General features: G+C 49.5%; 5 protein-coding genes across 25 annotated transcripts in view; 2 read left to right on the top strand and 3 right to left on the bottom strand.

The window, feature by feature from the left end:
• adgrv1 (adhesion G protein-coupled receptor V1) overlaps positions 1-2,016 on the bottom strand; it is a 69,471-nt gene extending 67,455 nt beyond the window's left edge. For 3 of the 9 annotated variants that reach the window (XR_008950730.1, XR_008950731.1, XM_057034042.1), the window contains exon 1: positions 1,479-2,012. The gene's annotated coding sequence lies outside the window, so the exon portion shown is untranslated. Of the gene's footprint in view, positions 1-1,478 lie in introns of all 9 variants that reach the window. The other 6 variants (XM_057034038.1, XM_057034040.1, XM_057034039.1 and 3 more) reach the window with 4 other exon arrangements.
• On the top strand, positions 1,696-5,424 carry lysmd3 (LysM, putative peptidoglycan-binding, domain containing 3). Of its 4 annotated transcripts, none has more exons than XM_057034051.1 (3): positions 1,696-1,717; positions 3,514-3,790; positions 4,149-5,424. In XM_057034051.1, the coding sequence occupies exons 2-3, from the start codon at positions 3,524-3,526 to the stop codon at positions 4,854-4,856; spliced, it is 975 nt and encodes a 324-aa protein (XP_056890031.1). In that variant the 5' UTR covers positions 1,696-1,717; positions 3,514-3,523; the 3' UTR covers positions 4,857-5,424. The 4 variants fall into 4 exon arrangements, with proteins under 4 accessions (XP_056890031.1, XP_056890029.1, XP_056890028.1 ...); XM_057034049.1 differs by lacking the exon at positions 1,696-1,717 and adding an exon at positions 2,357-2,480; XM_057034048.1 differs by lacking the exon at positions 1,696-1,717 and adding an exon at positions 2,371-2,549.
• On the bottom strand, positions 5,303-9,879 carry polr3g (polymerase (RNA) III (DNA directed) polypeptide G). Of its 7 annotated transcripts, none has more exons than XM_057034056.1 (8): positions 9,698-9,879; positions 9,403-9,534; positions 7,565-7,694; positions 6,142-6,210; positions 6,017-6,076; positions 5,888-5,949; positions 5,694-5,810; positions 5,303-5,625 (listed from the first exon to the last, which is right to left on the bottom strand). In XM_057034056.1, exons 2-8 carry the CDS (start codon positions 9,511-9,513, stop codon positions 5,536-5,538), a joined length of 639 nt encoding a protein of 212 aa, XP_056890036.1. In that variant the 5' UTR covers positions 9,514-9,534; positions 9,698-9,879; the 3' UTR covers positions 5,303-5,535. The 7 variants fall into 7 exon arrangements, with proteins under 7 accessions (XP_056890036.1, XP_056890038.1, XP_056890035.1 ...); XM_057034058.1 differs by having other exon boundaries at positions 9,403-9,643; positions 9,740-9,876; XM_057034055.1 differs by having other exon boundaries at positions 9,403-9,566; positions 9,698-9,875.
• Positions 9,880-9,982: 103 nt separating this feature from the next.
• Positions 9,983-12,456, top strand: mblac2 (metallo-beta-lactamase domain containing 2). Its single transcript, XM_057034054.1, has 3 exons — positions 9,983-10,568; positions 11,476-11,690; positions 11,842-12,456. Exons 1-3 carry the CDS (start codon positions 10,127-10,129, stop codon positions 12,013-12,015), a joined length of 831 nt encoding a protein of 276 aa, XP_056890034.1. The 5' UTR covers positions 9,983-10,126; the 3' UTR covers positions 12,016-12,456.
• A 195-nt stretch (positions 12,457-12,651) lies between these two features.
• rtkna (rhotekin a) overlaps positions 12,652-19,380 on the bottom strand; it is a 39,185-nt gene continuing 32,456 nt past the window's right edge. For 3 of the 4 annotated variants that reach the window (XM_057034044.1, XM_057034045.1, XM_057034046.1), the window contains exons 3-11: positions 18,926-18,979; positions 18,206-18,323; positions 17,895-18,119; positions 17,636-17,730; positions 17,158-17,264; positions 16,659-16,790; positions 15,789-15,954; positions 15,582-15,686; positions 12,652-14,714 (exon numbers count right to left, since the gene is read on the bottom strand). In XM_057034044.1, coding sequence (XP_056890024.1) covers positions 14,017-14,714; positions 15,582-15,686; positions 15,789-15,954; positions 16,659-16,790; positions 17,158-17,264; positions 17,636-17,730; positions 17,895-18,119; positions 18,206-18,323; positions 18,926-18,979 — 1,700 coding nt within the window. In that variant the 3' untranslated portion in view covers positions 12,652-14,016. Of the gene's footprint in view, positions 14,715-14,940; positions 15,038-15,581; positions 15,687-15,788; positions 15,955-16,658; positions 16,791-17,157; positions 17,265-17,635; positions 17,731-17,894; positions 18,120-18,205; positions 18,324-18,925; positions 18,980-19,380 lie in introns of all 4 variants that reach the window. The other variant, XM_057034047.1, reaches the window with a different exon arrangement.

Genomic DNA, 19,380 nt, shown 5'->3' with positions numbered 1-19,380 from the left:
GATACAAAACGGCCTGGATCAAGTCCTCGAGTATCGGATCTCAGGAGGCAAACGCAGCCTGTTGCAAGGAGGTTCTGGCCGTCTCCTCGCTGCCTGCAGCTTCTGTTCAACATCCCATCAACACATTCTACATCTCAGCCTGTCTACTGTCTTCACCACACAGGGTTTTCCACAATGAATAAATTCTGTGTGCAACCAGCACTGTTCTTTTGTGTTGCACAGCCTCTGGGTGTGGATACAGAAGCGGTGCGAGACAGGCAGTAAAATAATTTCCGCCCAGTGAATCTCATTCAGACCCTCTAACAGAGGCAACTGGAGGCTGACCCCTGCCAGGCAGCGGCGGACTCAGTCAGACAAAGAGCCTGGTCTCTGGGACTGGATATAATGGCATCAAGTCCAGAAAAATAAAACCAAATTAAGCTATGAAGGTCTGCGATGACCGTGCAAGGTGCCCTCTCCAGATATGGACGTCTAACGCCTCCCGTCTGGGTTTGTTGCAGCGATAGAAACAAAGGGGATGAACAAATCCGACAGTGTGATCTTTACACACAAATATATACTTCAGAATCAGTTGCCTTTGAAGCCCGGCGCGCACGAAAAGCAGGTGAAAATGCTGAATGAATGCTGAAGCAGCTTGCTCCTGCTTGGGGAGACGGGGTTGAACCGGCGGCGCCACAGACGCGGGCAACAAAAGAGATTTGCACCGAGGACGCACCGAGATGACATCATGTCAAATCAATTAGAGGTAATATGGAGGTTCTGAATCATCCAAACACAAAAACTTCCCACCCTATCAGCTGGTGAAAACTGTGGAGGCTCGACATGTGCATAAAAAACAAGCATCGGCACAATAAGGCTGCAGGCATCAGTGATTTAATAGCAACACATGTGCGCAACAAGAGTGCGCCAAGATTACTTATGTCCGCGAGTAAGCCTATAGATTAGCCTCTGCGCTTTTATGAGAGGATCTCCGGCGCGCCATGTGTGGCATTCTCCCCTGAACTGTTGTTTTATTTCAGCAGGACAGAGAGAACCCACACAAAGCGGAGTAATCACACTGGAGATCCAGCATGTAACCATGGAAGCGTTTGTCTCCGCTCTCAATGGGCTGCCCGACCATTCATTTACGGACTGCGCTGAATCAATATTTAGGCTTTTCGCTTTTATTAGCTACTGCGAGGAGAATTTTGGCACGACGCAAAAGGAAATTAGCAGCGGCCAACTACTTTTAATCGTTTTCTTCCAGTGTTACACAATCTGTCTGCTGGAGCTGTCCGGCGTAATTAATGAGGAGTGTTTCCTTTATTCCCCGCGCTATTAATCTGTCACTAACAATGCGAGCACTTATTACACACTTAGTGGGAAAACCCAAGCAGGTGATGTCGGCGTCCCGGCGCTGCGTAAACGAAGCGCATTGTCCACTAAAGTTTGCTTGCACGTGCACACATCCCTAAAAAAGACGCACAAACGGAACCTACCTGACACCTTGCTTGGCCTCTCCGTCCAAGAGCGGCTACACTACCAAAATGCAGGTGATACCATCCATACGGGTCTTGCGCTCCTGTTTCCCAGCCACATCAACGCTGAACAGTCCGGAGGTGGGAAGCTGCGGCGGAGGTGTCATCGGACAGAAGCCGGCCGGGAGAGCCGCTTCCCCGGCTCTGTCGTGGAGCTTCTCCCCTTGTCTCTACACACGGCTCCGGGCTCCTGAGGCCATGTGAGTCTTGCTGCAACTCTACCCGCACACATACGCACACGCACGCTCACACATACGCACGCACGATTTAGAGTTCCGACAGAGTGAGTGTCTCCCGGTGACTCTGGGACTCTGACTAGTCTCTTGCCTAATGAGCCAAGATGTTTTAATCCCGCAAGTCTCAAAGTCTGGAGGTGAACAGCGCCACTCAGCGAGCAGGATGGGAATCAGGTCCCGGGGGGCGAGGGGGGGCTTCCCCTTGTTCATCTCATGTCTGGTCCCTGGCAGGTGCCCGCAAAATTAAACACAACACCGCAGGTTTGTGTGAAAAGCTTAAACATTTTAAAATAGTTCTAAATGTGGATCTATTTCAGTAACTTACAGTCAAACTGGCTCGATACCCACTGCACTAATAATAATAATAATAATCATACATCATTCATACTGAAGAAACGTCTTCAAAAGAGAAGAAAAACAGTCCGCTTCGATAATAAGTAGCACAAGTCCGACCAACCGACTGCAAACTCATGGTAACTACTGCAAACTCATGGTAACTACTGCGTATTCATGGTAAATACTGCATATTTATGGTAAATACTGCATAGTCATGGTAAGTACTGCGTAGTCATGATAAGTACTGCGTATTCATGGTAAATAGCGCCATCTCGCGAGGCTTCCGTTTAGAGGAACACGTCATCGGTGACGTCATTACGCAAATATGCTGTTGACGTGGCGCGAGCGGTAGCAGCGCAGCTAAGTAGGCAGATGAGGGACGAACGGGGAGGTGAGGCAGGATTTACTACCTCTACAAGTATGGATATTATTCTGGACAGCTGACTGGTTACACTTGCAGGTAGTCGTTGAGAATCGTCTCCCGGTTAAGCATTAAACCAGCCTTGGACCTGGCTACATTCGTACTCGTTAACACAGATGGTCGCTGGTTAGCATCAGTAGCCTAGCCCTGTTAGCGTGTTGCTAGCTTGTGGACGAGCGTTTACGTCAGCTCATCAACTTCGTGATAGTTGGATTAAACTTCTAGTTTGTATCTTAAACTCCTTATTTTTAATCGCAATTGACAACAATAACGAGTGTTTGCATGTACCGCTGTCGCTAATAAGGGTTATATAATCAATAATGAGGGTTATAGCATCTCATGCATGTCGATCTTAATTCTCCACTTACACGATGACACTTGGTGGTTATGCTGAACAAATGCGAGCTGAGCTCTCTGCTTTACGTGTGCAGGGTCCAATGCTTCGTACACCGAGAGAATGCAAATGGAACCTGTTTTGTTAAGTGATTAAGTGACTTATTTGCGAATATTTGCCCCGACTTTGATTCGGTTCAGGGGATGGAGCCGATTCCGAGGGGACTTTCACCTTTAATCCTCCAAATATCAACGCTAAGGGGCTTTTTGATCCAAAATAACCATTCTCTGCTCTGTATTACTGCTGCATATGTATGTATATGCATATGTATATTACTTTATATTTCAGTTGAACCAGGAGCGTGGGCTGCTCATGCAAGGAGAACTCGGATCTGAGTCCAAGTGGCTCCTTGGCCGACATCTCCGCTCTCCCAGTGTTTCTTTTCTAGTTTAAAATGATTGTACAGCGTTAGTAAAAATTAATATCACATGTGTTGACATCGCCAGCACTCGATGTTCTCTCCACACTTCTTATCGGTCTTAAATCGAGCTCAATTATCTGAGGTGTACTTTAACCCGAGTTCTTGTCTGCTCACGTGAAGAGAAAAGGTTAAAGTTGGTAACAATATAACGCATCTAATCTGAAAACTCTCGACTCTTTCCAACACAGATAAGAAAATATGTCCACTAGAAACCAGCACTATGGACTCCAGTCGGCCACCATGGTGCAGCCTGCCAATGGCGCTCATGCCTATCTGTTCGGAAACAACGGCTCAGAGAACGACTTGTCTGAGGAGGACGGCGAGAACTACGAGCTGCGGCCACGTGGCAAAGAGAGGTTGCGGAGGAGCACCTCCAGGGAACGGATGGAGGACATCGTCTACCTGACCCGAGACATCCAAGAGGGGGACACACTCAACAGTATTTCTCTGCAGTACCACTGCTCGGTAGGCCTGTTCTCCACGTTTGGGCTCTTCGCTCCTCTGCTGAGGACCTGCTCAGCTCTTTAATGCTGTTACAAAGCTCATTTCAGAGGAATGACGGACCCAGAAGCATAGCAAAGCAACTAGTTTTATAACACTAATGTTTGCTGTTAAAAGTTGTAAAGTTCTTAGATTGGAAATAAACCATGTGGAACCTGCATTTAACAACTAACATGGGGCAGAGAGGAGGGTGGTGGGGGCGGTATAGGAGGGTGTTTGGGGCGGTAGGAGGGTGTTTGGGGCGGTAGGAGGGTGTTTGAACAGCTCAGGACTGTGACTTTACCTGCAGGTCATCTTTCTAACGTCCGTTTGTCTTTAACAGTTGGCCGATATAAAGCGCGCCAACAACCTGTTGACTGAACAGGACTTCTTTGCGTTGCGCTCTGTCAAGATTCCCGTGAGACGCTTCAGCATCCTGACTGAGACTCACATCACCAGCCTCCATAAACCTTCGTCCCCATCAGGGGCCAGACGCTTGCCCCCAATCACCTCCATCGCCTCCCCTCCTCCAGAGTCCTCCACAGACTCTTCCTCTTCCACCGACAGCGTGGAAGGCTTCCTGCTGGAAAAGGACAAGGACATTGAACAGCTGGTGAAGTCCACAGGTCCGTCTCGAACCAGCCTGAATGAAGTGGTGTCCTCCCTGACACTACAGCCACCGCCCACAGAGCTCAGCTACAAACCAGCGCAGAGAAAGGACCCCTATTATGGTGCCGACTGGGGCATGAGATGGTGGACTGCCGTCGCCATCATGCTGGTGGTTGGCATCGTCACGCCCGTCTTCTACCTGCTGTATTACGAGGTGCTGATGAAAGCCGACGTCAGCCACCATGGCGTCCCCACGCAGCCGCTCGACGACGCGCCTCAGGGAAACGTCGACCTCGGTCATTTACAAAGTCTCGATTCCAATGAGGTCCAGAAAGGAGGGTGGCCTGGAAATGATGCTGGAAGGATGGGAGAGGGGAATTTCCAGGAGCCTGTGGTGGACAGAAGAGGGGACGGAGAACATGGCGCGCTCGCCAAAGCATAAGGGATCAACACCACGTTGCTAACAGACTCACACTAGCAGCAGGTTTCTAGTCCTGAACTAGGCTCCTACTAGGTCCTACTAGGTCACTAGGTCCTAGTAACTGGGCTAGAAAACCGATCATTGAGTTCACTCGCAGGCCAGGACCCCCCCTTGGATCTACTCCAGGATTTAAGCAAGTCAAATTAAGTCTGTTTTATCTTTGCTGCTTCTTCACCATTAGTTTTAAGTCAGTCTAATTTAATGATGTGCCCCCGATGCCCCTGTGTTGGTGCCATTGCTGCCATACTCTCCTCGTTAATTTATTCTGAAGCTTCTTCAGCATGTCTGTTCAGTATTGAGCCATCTGCTAGATCACCGAGCAGCTCTGCTCCTGAGTTTTCTTCTGCCAAACCTGGTTGGGACACTTGATTCCAACATTCCCACAAAGACTCTGTAATGCTGTGAAAATCTGTTAGACGCTTTATTTGACCACTTCAGCAGCATTACAGCGTGTCAATATGTGCCTTTTAAACTGTGGAAATATTCCAGACTGGAAAATAAATATATTTTGAATAAATTATGACCAAGAGGCGCACACTCCCAGTTTCTTATTTACACTTGGGCTCAGCAGCAGAAGAACCAACCATGGCTCTACCGAAGGTCCAGGTGGACGTTCCGGCCGGACGCCGTCCCCACGGGCTCAGTAAGTGGCTTCGCCGTCTATGTTATCGTCGCTGCCTGCTGCGAAGTCTTCGCCGTTGTCGAAGTAGCTGTCGATGTAGTCGTTTTCCTGCACGGGAAGATGAAGCGGATCATTTTAATACGGCAGATTCCTGAGGAGACATGATTCTGATCCACCTCTTCAATGTCCTCCTCCTCATATTCTTCCTCCTCCACTTCCTCCTCTTCGTTCTCGGCCTTCTTCTCTGTCTCATCGTCAGATTTTTCAGGGTTCCGATCCTTCTTCTCTAGATCCTGAAACACACGTGCAGCTTCGCCTTCAGAAGCTCCTTTAAGGACATTTTAACTTCACGGGACGGGCGGAAGCTCACCTCTAACTTATTCAGAATATCCTGGTTCACTTTCTGCGAGATCCTGGTTTTCTTGGTTGTGCCTGTGGGGTTTAAACGTCCTCGTCACCCTGACTGCATCATGTGACCTTTATTCTGCCGTTCACGGACCTGCTTTGGCACCAACTCTTCTTTTTCGAGGCATCAGTTCTTTGGGGAGGAGGTTCCAGTCTGGGAATATTAAAATACATATCATTTCTCCATCCTTGAGATGCACCTGTGTCCATTCCCTCTACCTGGAGTCCACTCCTCGTCGGTCCTCTGGCTCTGCTTGACGTACCGCTGTGTGTATTTCTCCACTTCTGCTTCATGTAAAAGGAGGCGATTTGTTTAAAACATCAGCAACAACATGAGCCGTTGGGGGGAACTTATCTTTCCGGTCAGGGCTCGACTGTCTCGCCAGAGCCGACGGCGCCTGTAATCCAATATTCTGCTGAAATTTACCTACAGGCCTGAAGAAACGTCTGGGCTCCTAAAGTGCTGCATCATCCTCTCCAGGCTACAGGCTTTAGATTGAGTGTCCCGTCTACTGCGGTACTCTGCTCCTCTACTGCGGTACTCTGCTCCTCTACTGCGGTACTCGCTCCTCTACTGCGGTACTCTGCTCCTCTACTGCGGTACTCTGCTCCTCTCCTCACCTGCGGTACTCTGCTCCTCTCCTCACCTGCGGTACTCTGCTCCTCTCCTCACCTGCGGTACTCTGCTCCTCTACTACCTGCGGTACTCTGCTCCTCTCCTCTCCTCTCCTCTCCTCTCCTCTCCTCTCCTGCGGTACTCTGCTCCGCTCCTCTCCTCATCTGCGGTACTCTGCTCCTCTCCTCTCCTCTCCTCACCTCACCTGCGGTACTCTGCTCCTCTCCTCTCCTCTCCTCACCTGCGGTACTCTGCTCCTCTCCTCTCCTCTCCTCTCCTCACCTGCGGTACTCTGCTCCTCTCCTCTACTGCGGTACTCTGCTCCTCTACTACCTGCGGTACTCTGCTCCTCTACTACCTGCGGTACTCTGCTCCTCTCCTCTCCTCTCCTCACCTGCGGTACTCTGCTCCTCTCCTCTCCTGCGGTACTCTGCTCCTCTCCTCTCCTCTCCTCTCCTCTCCTCACCTCACCTGCGGTACTCTGCTCCTCTCCTCTCCTCTCCTCACCTGCGGTACTCTGCTCCTCTCCTCTCCTCTCCTCACCTGCGGTACTCTGCTCCTCTCCTCTCCTCTCCTCCTCACCTGCGGTACTCTGCTCCTCTCCTCTACTGCGGTACTCTGCTCCTCTACTACCTGCGGTACTCTGCTCCTCTCCTCTCCTCTCCTCACCTGCGGTACTCTGCTCCTCTCCTCTACTGCGGTACTCTGCTCCTCTACTACCTGCGGTACTCTGCTCCTCTCCTCTCCTCACCTGCGGTACTCTGCTCCGCTCCTCTCCTCACCTGCGGTACTCTGCTCCTCTCCTCTCCTCACCTGCGGTGCTCTGCTCCTCTCCTCTACTGCGGTGCTTTGCTCCTCACCTGCGGTACTCTGCTCCTCTCCTCACCTGCGGTACTCTGCTCCTCTCCTCACCTGCGATACTCTGCTCCTCTCCTCTCCTCACCTGCGGTACTCTGCTCCTCTCCTCTCCTCACCTGCGGTGCTCTGCTCCTCTCCTCACCTCACCTGCGGTACTCTGCTCCTCACCTGCTCTGTTGGAGAGGGGCTTGATGTAGTACGGTAGCCTCTGCATTGCTCCTCTCAGCTCCTGCTTCAAGGCCAGCATGTAGTCCTCCTCCTCGCCAGCCTTCAGGGGCACCGGCTTAAAGTCTGTGGCCTGGTGGAACAACCAGTAGAGGAGAGATAACAGCGAGCACGCACGGCAACAGGAACTGGCACGCACGGCAACAGGAACTGGCACACCTGGCAACAGGAACTGGCACACCTGGCAACAGGAACTGGCACACCTGGCACCACTGTGAGCTGTGCATCACCTTTAATTATGCAGCTGTGTACAGACTCGTCTAGCCTGATTAACATGATTAAGATGGCTGGAGCAGATGCTAACAGGACCTAATTTAGCAGCTCAAACTGCTGTGGGATGACCCACCCAGAACAGGTCTCTCCCACAGCTCCACAGGCCAAATCCAAAGTTCAGGAATCACAGACAAAACTCCCACAGTGAAACACAAATCGAGGATTTAATCAGGTGTCTGAAGTTTGTTCAGCAGAAACGTGCAAATCTGAACCGGCTAATTTGACAACTCTGATAAATAATCTGGCCAAACAACGTAACCTCTAATCCACAATTCATGCACATTTTCATCAAATCTGTCACAAGTCAAATCAGCACCATTCAAGTTCTGACATTTGTGCAAATAAATATACAAACATTACTTTCTCTTTCACTTGGGGGTAAATATAATGTTCAGTGTTGGTATTCCCAAAACTGCATTATAAAATCTACTTAAAAATATATCCAGTCATAAAAAGATACTTTAAACCAGAGACAAATGTGGGACCCGGCTCACTTACTATGGTCAGGAACAACCAACAGATGAGCAGAAGCAGAAAATCCAGCAGACACTCGAATTCCTGTTGCTCTGTGTATACGAGGCATTACGGTAAATGCTGAGCGCAACATGGAGCGATAGAAGCGGCTTCATGTGGGATTTATTCCCTTCAGTAATCCTGGAACTCTTCATGGGCCCTTCATCGGAACGATGACTGTTTACCAAAGTGGAGTTACGAGCAATGTTGGGAACGATGAAAACATGTTGGGACATTCATGTTTCGGGGGAATTCCTAGTTTTCATTCCATGATTCCGCTTCAGAACTGGAGCCCAAAATTCTGATGAAGCGTTTGAAAATAAACAGCATTCAAGAACTGAGCTCGTAATCTATAATGTACCTCATTCAGATTTATATTTAATGTCACAAATTGTCACTTTATGAACAACAATGACATGCAGGCAAAAGGAAGAATACAACATTTTACCAGACACGTGTGAAGACACTGAAATACAACAATTTATAAAAATGTTAATTTAATACACCAGAACAACTCAATTATTTAACAACCTTTTAACATGGACAGAAAATGATTCACTCCAACACCAAATAAATGAATGACGGCACAAGAAATCTTTTCCAGAACAGAAGCAGCTAGCAGACGAGGCTCCGTTGGCACTTAAGGGCCCTGACCCGTGTCCCAAGCACTCCTCATGGGACCATCTTTCACTGAAGGGAATGAATCCCACATGAAGCCGCTTCTATCGCTCCATGTTGCGCTCAGCATTTACCGTAATGCCTCGTATACACAGAGCAACAGGAATTCGAGTGTCTGCTGGCTTTTCTGCTTCTGCTCATCTGTTGGTTGGCCTGACCGTCGTCCTCACATCCAAGTTTAGAAACTCAACGAAGTATCTATTGTTCGTTTCCCAACACGTCTTCATCCCGATAGTTCGAGTTTAAAGGTTCTCTGGTGTCTGCATGCTGCAATATGACGTTTTATTGTGCAAAGCTCGTGTGTGTTCGCTACTTACTGGGAACAGCGGGCTGGGACCCACCCTTGCGTCTGGCATGCTGCCTCGGCCGATGCCCAGAGCCTCGATGTTGAACGTGAATGAAGGTGCACCACGACCTCTGCCTGCCATGACGGCGGATCTCCCGTGAACCTGCAGCCCACAGACTCCACGTTTCTGTCCACCTCACAGTCAAACACGTGCACATATGAATGGAGGCAGCGCGCCATCATCACCAGCTCGTGATTTAGCCTCTATTAGACTGAGAAACGACAACAACTGGTCCAAAGGCAGCGCAACATACTTGAATACTCACTATTGAACTTTTAGTACAGTGTCGCCAATGTGTTGCACGTACAATCCTAGTAGTCAGCAACTTTGGCTTCAGAAGGACTCCAATTTCGAGTGGACTTATTTTTAAACTTGCAACTACTGAACCTTTTCTGGTCCAAACGTGACCTCTTCTCCATTTAGTTTATCCTCACAGAGAACGAGCTTTACTGATAGTTTCAATTTATCAGAAACTATGCCTTTAGCTGGCCCCGCCCCCGTGGGACAGCCAATAGCAGCACGCCCTCTGGTGTCGTCACTACTGCGTTGGACCAATCAACGCCGTCCTCCACAGCAAGGGCGTGTCCGCCGCCACCATCACGTTCACCCCAGCGAACGCCGCCAGTAGCTAGCAGGCTAGCAGGCTCGCGCCCCTCTGCTGCAGCAGGTTAGCTGGACCCTCGCGCGTGCTGTGATGTCTGCAGCCGACTGGTACGCTCACAAATCGCTTGGAGACGGACTCTTCTGGATCCAGGAGCGGTTCTACCAGTCCGAAAACCGCTGCAACATCTGGCTGCTCCGCGGCTCCCACCAGGACGTGGTGATCGATACCGGGCTGGGCTTGAGGAGCTTACCTGACTACATCGACGCCAAGGGGCTGCTGGGGAAAGACCCCCAGAGGAAGAACCCGCTGCTGGCCATCGCCACACACGCGCACTTCGACCACTCGGGGGGTCTGCATCAGTTCCAACAGGTGGGCGTCCACAGCGCCGAGGTCGATGCCCTGTCCAGCGGAGACAACTTCGAGATGGTCACCTGGCTGAGCGACAGCGAGATAACCGAGGCCCCCAGCCCCGGATGGAGGGCAAGGCACTACAAAGTCAAGGCTGTGCAGCCCACGCACATTCTGCAAGAGGGTCGGTGGGAAGTCCACTTCTTATTCACATCCTTTTATTTTTTTGCACGGTAATGGGCGTTTGATGAAAGACAAGGTGGCACATTCGACACATTTGAATCAGCATCAGGGCAGTGGACGACACCATTAGACGGGTCCGCTGCTCATCCAGGGCTCTGGATGATGTGCACGCTAATGTGCACGCTAATGTGCACGCTGATGTGCACGCTGATGTGCACGCTAATGTGCACGCTGATGTGCACGCTAAAGACAAGCCTCTATACTTGAGCAGGAATTCATCTATGGTGGACCAAAATGACTGAAGCTTAAATGAATCAATCAATTCCGCTCCATATTTTTTGGAGGCGTTTCCGTATTTGTTCACTTTCCTCATTTAGTTTTCCACCTATGCATTCTTTATTTTATTCTTTATTTTATTCTTTATTTTATTCTTTATCGGCGCTGAACTCAAGTGGTTACGCGATGATAACTGAGCCCCATTATTATTGATAACTGTGATATTAACTTCACTTTTTAATCCCTTTCTTATCGTGAGTGATGAATTTTGATGAGCTAAAATAAGCCTAAAAACATACTGTATACATAATTACATACATTTTGATCCACATAAATTGGGCTGTGTGTGTCCAGTTATAAACAATGTAAATACACTTATTGTTGGCTATAGCAATTACTATAAAACAACTTGATTTATATATATATTTCTATAAAGGTCAGAATCCAGTATTTAATTAATAATAAAGGAATATTTTAATACATCTTGCTCCACCCTGATTCTGCTGTGTCATAACTCTTCCCATCTCCATCTTCGGCCTCTCATGACATTTATCGTCCGTAGGATCGTAGCCAGACAAATTGTGAGTGAACGAGGCTCATTAAATGTTGTTTCCTGTTTTCTCATCGTCAAGGCGACGTCATCAACCTGGGGAACCGACAGCTGACTGTGCTCCACATGCCCGGCCACTCTCGTGGCAGCATCTGCCTCCACGATCGTGAGAACAAGCTCCTGTTCACCGGGGACGTGGTGTACGACGGCCACATGATCGACTGGCTGCCCTACAGCCACGTCAGCGACTACATCAGCAGCTGTGAGCGCTTGGTGGGCCTGGTCGACAGTGAACAGGTACTGGTGACACAGCAGGGAGCTTCCTAGCATCAGCCCACTTTCTCGGCTCTGTCTGGCCAACACTTCGCGTACAATAAAGTTTTACCATCTGATAATGTTGCAGTTCTCAGAACTTATCGACTTATCTTTCTAACCCTAACCCTAACAGGTTGACCAGGTCCTCCCGGGACACTACAACACTTTTGGTGCGAAGCGGCTCCATCGGCTTGCGTCGAGTTACATCAGCCGGGCCGGCACGTGCCCTGGAAGGTTCTCCACGTTTGCCCGGAGGACTCTGGCCGGAGTGGCGCTGCGAGCCAGTAACCCAGGCAGCGCCTGCTAGTGCCAGAGAGCGAGGGAAGAGGAACAAGCACAAGTGAAGAAAGGAAATCTAGAAATCCCACAAGGGGAGAGGAAATGATTGCAATTTACACATAAGTGAATGAAACATTTTTAAATTTCTTATGTAATCCAATATTTAATTGCCAAACGTGTTTCAAATGCCCTTATTGGGTTACATAAGTCAATGTGACTATATATAAGTATTCACCAGTGTTACTCTGTCTTATATCGATGCATAATTATTAAACCACTGGATTCATGTTTTTTTATATATATTTTAAGCAATTGCAAACCGATACTAGCACAATAACAGACCTGCACTGCAGACTGAGGCCTCCCTGAGGCCGTTGATGCACTCCTATGTTTCTACTACCTCCAATCTTTGTAAGAGTGCATGTTTTGCTTCTAAAACACTAACAATAAAGCCTCCGTTCTGCCTGCCTTCAGTGTTTCACCTTCACTCGGACAATAATCTCCTGGGGGGTTGTTGATGGATGAGGAGGAAGGAAATGATGCGTCACGCGTTCAGGAAGCGATGGAGGAGAGATCTCCATTTACAGGAACAAGTGTGAGCTCGGAAATATCAGCACACTTTGCTAGCCACCTTTTCAAATAACTGACATTCACTGCAGCCATCTATGAATTAAACCATTTATTGTAATTAGTTATATTATTTCAAACATCATTTCCCATTGGCCTCGGAGGGCAGCACACATGCAGAACACACAACCTGCTGACAGGGGACACGTTTGCAAGGTTCTAACACTCAATCTTATTTACTCAACAGCACATCACCTGCTAAAATGATCCTGATCACCGCGGATCAATATAGCTGCATTTATCACAAGATCAACACAGAAACCCCAAACAAAACAAATGGGCTCATTTGTTCAATTAGAAAAGCTTTGTTACATTTTTAAACATCAGTTTGGATCCCAATCCTGAAGCAAATCCCACAGAAACGAGAGAAAAGACGGCGCTGACGGTGATGTTGCCTTTACGCAGGGACGATTAATAATGAGGATTAATTAGACTGAAACAAGCAGACCGCACTGTAAACAATGATCTCCTCCTCCTGACGATCATGACCTTATTATTTAGGGATCAATATGATGCCCGAGTGGGAGTTTATCTGCTGAAATCTGCCTAGAATACAATTACAGGAGGTCATCGGTGATCCAGGCCCATTGATGCTGATGACGATGATTAGGGTGATGATGACAATAATAATAATAATAATAATAACAATAATAATAATAATAATATAGAGACCAGTTAGAATGACAACCTGTCAACTGAGTGATGAATTATGTAAAAACTAAACGTCACACTTAAACCCTGAAGATGTCACAGTAATAACCAGTACAGTAAGTAGGAGCACTTGCATAAAGTTAAACCTTGACCAGAGTTTCAAATCATGCAGGAAATGTGCATAGTCATAGTTAGGAGAATCATCTGGCTTAGGTCACATCAGAGGCAGCCGTCACCACTTCAGCCTCCATCTTCTGTCCGGCTCACACAGTTTCCATAGCAGAAATATTGCATCCAAACCCAGATAAGACACATCCAGTCGTAAAATACTGTTAGTGCACGAGCAGAAATGTTGAAATGGGACTTGGATGCTGCAGGGTGCAGAAGACAAAATCAGTAATTGTTTCAGAATTGGACAGCAGACTTTATGTGTGTCTATTTTTAGCTCTTTATACTGCCCCCCCCCCATCCAAGCAGCAGGACCTCTCAAAGCAAGCAGAATATCCCCATGTAGCTTTGGACCAGCCTCCCAAGTGGGGCAACCCAGCAAAGTGCAGAGTGGCCTGAGGTGATTGTCACCTTTTTGTTCCAGTTTTACTCCAGAGGGACCTCCTTGACACCTGTCCCACCATCAGGGCCAGAACAGATCCCAGATCCCACCTACCCTCCTCCTCAGGGTGGTTTACCTGAGGTGGGTTTCACATATTAAAAGTTTCACCAACGACGGTACCGCAGTCACCCAACGGTCAGTTCACACCTGACTCTGGAGCCAGTTGCGAGGGTCGAGTCTCGCCCGGAGGTTCCTGAGGCTGCGGCGAGCTGGGGAGGGCCTTGAGAAGAGGCCCCCCTCGGAGAACTCTGGGCTGCCCTCACTGTTGCTGGAGCTGGTACTGGAGGTGGAGCTGGAGCAGGACAGCGTGGTCTGGGTGCTGCGCTGAGAGCCAGGCGAGCGGGAGGAGATGGCGAGCGGGGCGAGCAGCGTGGAGGGAGGAGGCTGGCAGTGGCACTGGAAGGTCCTGGCCCCTGCGTAACCCCTCCCTCCGAGGGCGCTGAGCTTAGCATCCAGGGACAGAGTGCGTGGCCGAGGATGAGGGGGGAAGGATGACGACAGAGAGAAGTGTGGCGGGGGCTCCCACCTGCCGTGGCGCTGCGAGCAGGGGCTGGTGCTGCAGTGGCTGTCACTGTCGGACGTCACGCTGGCGTCCGAGCACAGCAGGCCCGGCGGGCCGGGGCGGGGGCTCACGGGGCTCCACTGGGGGGCACCGGGGCTGTGGCCAGAGAGGCGGGAGGTATGTGGACGGGGGCAACCGGCACTTTTGAGGTTGTTGTCATCGAACACGGACATCGAGGTGGGGGAGGCGCCCAGTTGGCGGCGGAGTTGCAGCTCCCGCATCCTCCGAGCCAGGATGTCCGACACGGCGCCGCTGAGGTCATCGGAGGATTCAATAACTGCCACGGGATACAGCAAAAGGACTCAACATATCTTTCAGACGGAAATATCATTTACTAGAACTTAATCATTAAAAGTTTCTTGTTTTTTTGGTTGAAATTCAGAGAAACTGATTTTTTCTATACATTTCTATAAACGTTCGACTTACTAAAAACCTTGGGAAGCTGATCCCGGATATGTGGAACCCCAAAACAACTATTTTAACCTTAGTCTTTGTTACTTCACCTGTCATTGTAATAGGACGAGAGCAGAGCACGAATCTCAGCGGACACAGCGTTATCCTGCAGCAGGAGACCCTCACAGGAGGGCGTAGCAAGAGGAGCTGCCAGGGGAAGGTGAACACAACCCAGAGGAGGTCGGAAAAGAAAGGGAGGAGAGGATGGGAGGAGAGGATGGGAGGAGGGCAACAGGTCCCCGAGTCGGAACGGTTTGGGGAGGCATTGAAAAGGGTCCGTGTGGGACATGAGTTGCATGTGATGAGCGGAGCAAAAGTAGATGCACTCGCAAATTAATGATTCAAACAATAATAAAAATGGGATATTGATCATGAGAAGGAAAATGCCAGGAAGTGACGGGGTCAGGAAACACAGGGGGACAAAGAGGGACCAAGAAGAGAAGAAGAGTGTGTCAGCGTGTCAGAGATAAGCCCCCCTCCACCTCTGCTACAGAGAAGGAAAGCACAGCGTGAGTTTGAGGTTCCACAGAAGAGAAATTCCAAGCTCAGATCGTCTCGTGCACATCGACCCCGAATAGTTGAGCTAAAAACCACCTGCGTGCAGGCAGGGAGCGTTCCCCAGCTCCATTCTTTGATGATTACTGACCTATAACATTTTCTAGTTACACACCCACATCGGAGGGACACTTACCCATTTCGTGATAGAGCGAGCCTTGTTTTAACGCAACAGGAGCTGGTTTCCGTGGCGATGGCAGCTCAATTTTCATCAGCTCATCGCAGCACTGCCTCCACTGGCCTGAAGATAACAGTGAAACCTTCAGCACTGTATCCGCACCACGTATATTCATACAACAGTGGTGGCCAAAATTCGACATTATTATTAGGTAACTCAACTTACTCATGTCATAGAAATGTTGCCAAAAAGCCTCCATCCACCGATGTGTGTCCTCGCGACCGTCAGTGGCGAGTGTGTGCGTGACCTCCTCGCCTCCATAATGGTTACTGATGCAAATGTTCTGAGCTTTACTGTCAGGGTCTTTCTCTGTTGCGCGTATTCTGGTCTCCTGGGCGACACAAGCGATGAAAACACATCGACTCAATCCTCTGCCACAGAACCGCTGATGCAGACGAGAGCCAACAAAGTTCATTACAGTCATTAAAGTTGTCAACCTCACCAACTAAGAGGCCGCTGTTAAAAATGTGTGTGTTTTTTTTCAACCTTTTCCCATCAGAAATGACCAAAGAGCGGACTCCCACATTGAACCTATTCCGCTGATGAGCGCTAGGTGGCAGTGTGGCTCCACTCATTCCTCACCCACCCTCCTCCGTCTTCTTTGGATGAGCCGAAGCACAAACCGACTAAGACATAATATTACAGGCCTGACTCGGCTTTAGGTCAGCTGAGAGCTCAGGATCAGACGGTGAAAGCCGACTGAGTCTTTATGAAAGAAATGAGAAGTCCCAGGTGAGAGGAAGACAAGAGACAGAGAGAGGAAGTGAGACGACCGAGTGTCTCTCTGACCCTTCCATCACAAAGATGAGAAAGATGGCCACCACAGGTGTCAATGTGATTTGATCTGGAAGCCTCTGAAGTTCTTTTTCCAGCCAGGCATGCTTTTGTCCCTCCATCAAATGTGAAATCTGTGCAATCCGACCATGAAGACACTTGTTTTGCTCCGGCGCCACAGTGGGCGTGAGATTGTGCCTGCGGCATCATGACAGTACGTGGCAGGCCAGCCTCTGCACGGGGATTCCTCGCAGTACACACCTTGTTGATAGCAATAGTGAACGCCGGCTCGATGCTCGCCTCCACATCTTCTTGCCGCCGGTAGCACGAGAGACTCGCTCCCTTTAGGACGGCGTACACGTCTGTCCAACGCTGAGGGTCGCCGCCCAACTGCTGCAAGGTGGAGAAAAAAAGATCATCTCACGATGTGTAGAAATGTACATTTAGTGAAATTAAAACCTTAATAAAAGACATAAAGTAAAACAGGGCAACACAAGCTGAACATGTCCAATATACTGTATAATGTAAAGCATAATAATTCTATAATAATTATTAAATAAATATCCTAAATATCACAGCTGAATATTTTATCATCTACAATTATTTAGAATGTTAATATCAAATATAAAAAGTACAGTTTATATTGACCTGTGTGTGTTTTAAATGGAAGTCACGTGATTCTATATTTCCACATTAAGTGATATATATTTATTGGGGGGCCAAAATAAATGCCAACTACATATTAACCGAGCCGACTTGCCTTGACTCTCAAGCGCCCGCTCATCATCTGTTGGGTCATGCAGCGAGGCTGAGCGGCGAGGCGGCAGCACATGCTGCCGTACAGAGGCAGCCAGTAGGAGCACTCGTCTGCAGAGACACAGACGCCGTTAATAATTAACAAATACTCGACATCAACACCCACCTCTCCCCAGAGAGACGGTGCCACAGCGGCAGCTGCATGAAACGCCAGAGAGAAACGTTACAGCCGACCGAGGGGCCAAAGAATAAAACGCCGGGGGCCTGTCTGTCCGTCTGGGTCTGGCCCGATGTCGCCGCCATCGTTACCGCAGTCACATCGCTCAGAGCGCTTTTATTATCGTGACCTTGGCAGCGGCTGTCTATCACAGCGGAGGGGGAGGGGTGGATCCTGCCCCCCGTTCAAAGGCAATTATTAGGAGAAGTGAGGACGTGCCGACAGATCTGGAAGAGCAAAGCAGTGCTGGGGGGCCGCCACTCACCGTTGCCAGAGATAGTGAGGTCATGTGTACGGAAGCTGTCCTGGATGTGTGGCAACGACAGGGTGGTGTGAGCTAAGAGGTGGTACTTGGGGCCCCTGTCGGGACACAAGAGAGACGGACACTTTCAGTTAGTGCAGTGGAGACTCAGGCTCTCCTCAGGCCTCCTGAGGCTCAGACTCGCAGAGATAAATGTGAACAACACGTCGTCACGAGGCCCAATCCTTGGATGTGACACGCTAATATTTTAAGTCAAACTTACGCTACTGAAGGCACTGGAAGCAGAAGAGGGGCCGCTCCCCCGTTGTTCACGGGACTGCACGGACCGGGCTCCATGGCCGCCCGAAGCTTCTTCCCAGCCGATCGCCCCAGCGACGAGCTCAGCTTACTCGCTAGCTTCCTGGGCGTGCTCCCTGCTGAGAAGTCCTCCTCAGAGCAGCAGCTGTACAGCTCAACACGCAGCTCGAAGCCTGGGCCGGCATCATTGCTGCGGGGGGGAAACATGCACGGTGAGCATTGTGCACGTGGAGCTGGAGTCGGCTCCAGACGGATGTGCAGGACAGCGGGTCTTACAACACGACGGTGCTGTCGAAGCAGATGTCGGTGAGCGTCCGGTCCACGATCACCATGTCAGTGTCAAAGATCTCCCGGCCAAGCTGCAGCAGGCAGAACACTGCACAGCGGTGAAGCTCTGCACAACAACGGGGAAATCTGAAACACCTCCCCAAAACCGTTCCAGCGTTTCAGCTCTCGCTCCCACTCAGTCGATCTAAAGCACCTAAAAATCTGTGCTTCATGTCACCATCTGCTGATGGTGACAGATGACGCCGGAAGACGGCAAACTCCTCTCAGGTAGCAACATTTGTAAATGACAGGTATTTATGGTGACAGAAAGGTCAGCAAACGGAAGCAGTCAGCAGAAACAAAGGACGACGGGATACCGGAGCAGCGCTCATCCCGCCTCAGCGCCTGGGCTGTTGACGCCGGCGTTAACGACCTTGACGAACAGCCTCGTTAAGAGTCCTCCGCCTGTCTCTCAGGTGCCTTTATAGGACTGCACTGATTAGGAAAAGAACTCTCGACCAGCTTTCATGAGTCAGCCTCATTTCTGAAGCAGAAAGTGTTTGTTGACTGGTTCCGTCGTCCAGAATCCAGATCCTGAGACTAAACAATCCGTGTTCCACTGAGCAAAGCTGCTTTAGTTGCTCCAGTGCAGCCAAATCGATACTAAATCCTACAGGCATAAATAATTAAGAACCCGTCACTGAAGCACATGAATGCAAAGCTCCTCACCTCCTTTGTTCTTAAAGTACTCCGTGTCTTTCCACATGAGGGGGATCCGAAGATCTGCAGGAACAAGAGGCAGGAGATGAAACCACACATGTCTCCCTCTGCCTGGCAGGTGTGCACGTGTGTGTCCTCACAACAGGACATGTTGAACAAGAATGTTTGCTGGTGCACGTCGTCTCTCTGTGGTGTGTGTGGAACAGGAATTAGCTGCAGCCACTGGGCCACGCACGTCTCCTCACGTCCCACAAGAGTCCCAGAAAAGAGCAACTTCCCACCACCTAGTTTGGTTTTTGTTTGAATAAAAGTGGGCGACTTTTAATAATAAATCTGGTATGAAATTTGATCTAGGCTCCTATGTTTTTACGACTGATTTATTTCATTTGTGTAAACGATGGTGCCATTTTCACCTCCACCAAAGCCCAAATCATTTAGCATCCGTCCTCTTGTGCACCTCCCAG

Source organism: Takifugu flavidus, chromosome 5 (assembly GCF_003711565.1).
Source record: "Takifugu flavidus isolate HTHZ2018 chromosome 5, ASM371156v2, whole genome shotgun sequence".
Taxonomy (NCBI): domain Eukaryota; kingdom Metazoa; phylum Chordata; class Actinopteri; order Tetraodontiformes; family Tetraodontidae; genus Takifugu; species Takifugu flavidus.
This window is presented reverse-complemented; position numbering and strand designations above follow the sequence as displayed.

Bases quoted from the DNA above. Each gene is read 5' to 3' on its own strand.
- lysmd3 (XM_057034051.1), top strand. From the start codon at position 3,524: ATGTCCACTAGAAACCAGCACTATGGACTCCAGTCGGCCACCATGGTG. The intron at 3,791-4,148 runs GTAGGCCTGTTC...TGTCTTTAACAG, and splicing joins CTCTGCAGTACCACTGCTCG to TTGGCCGATATAAAGCGCGC.
- polr3g (XM_057034056.1), bottom strand. From the start codon at position 9,513: ATGGCAGGCAGAGGTCGTGGTGCACCTTCATTCACGTTCAACATCGAG. The intron at 7,695-9,402 runs GTAAGTAGCGAA...TTGTTCCACCAG, and splicing joins GTCCCAGCCCGCTGTTCCCA to GCCACAGACTTTAAGCCGGT. The intron at 6,077-6,141 runs GTAGAGGGAATG...TAATATTCCCAG, and splicing joins CGACGAGGAGTGGACTCCAG to ACTGGAACCTCCTCCCCAAA.
- mblac2 (XM_057034054.1), top strand. From the start codon at position 10,127: ATGTCTGCAGCCGACTGGTACGCTCACAAATCGCTTGGAGACGGACTC. The intron at 10,569-11,475 runs GTCGGTGGGAAG...CTCATCGTCAAG, and splicing joins CACGCACATTCTGCAAGAGG to GCGACGTCATCAACCTGGGG. The intron at 11,691-11,841 runs GTACTGGTGACA...TAACCCTAACAG, and splicing joins GCCTGGTCGACAGTGAACAG to GTTGACCAGGTCCTCCCGGG.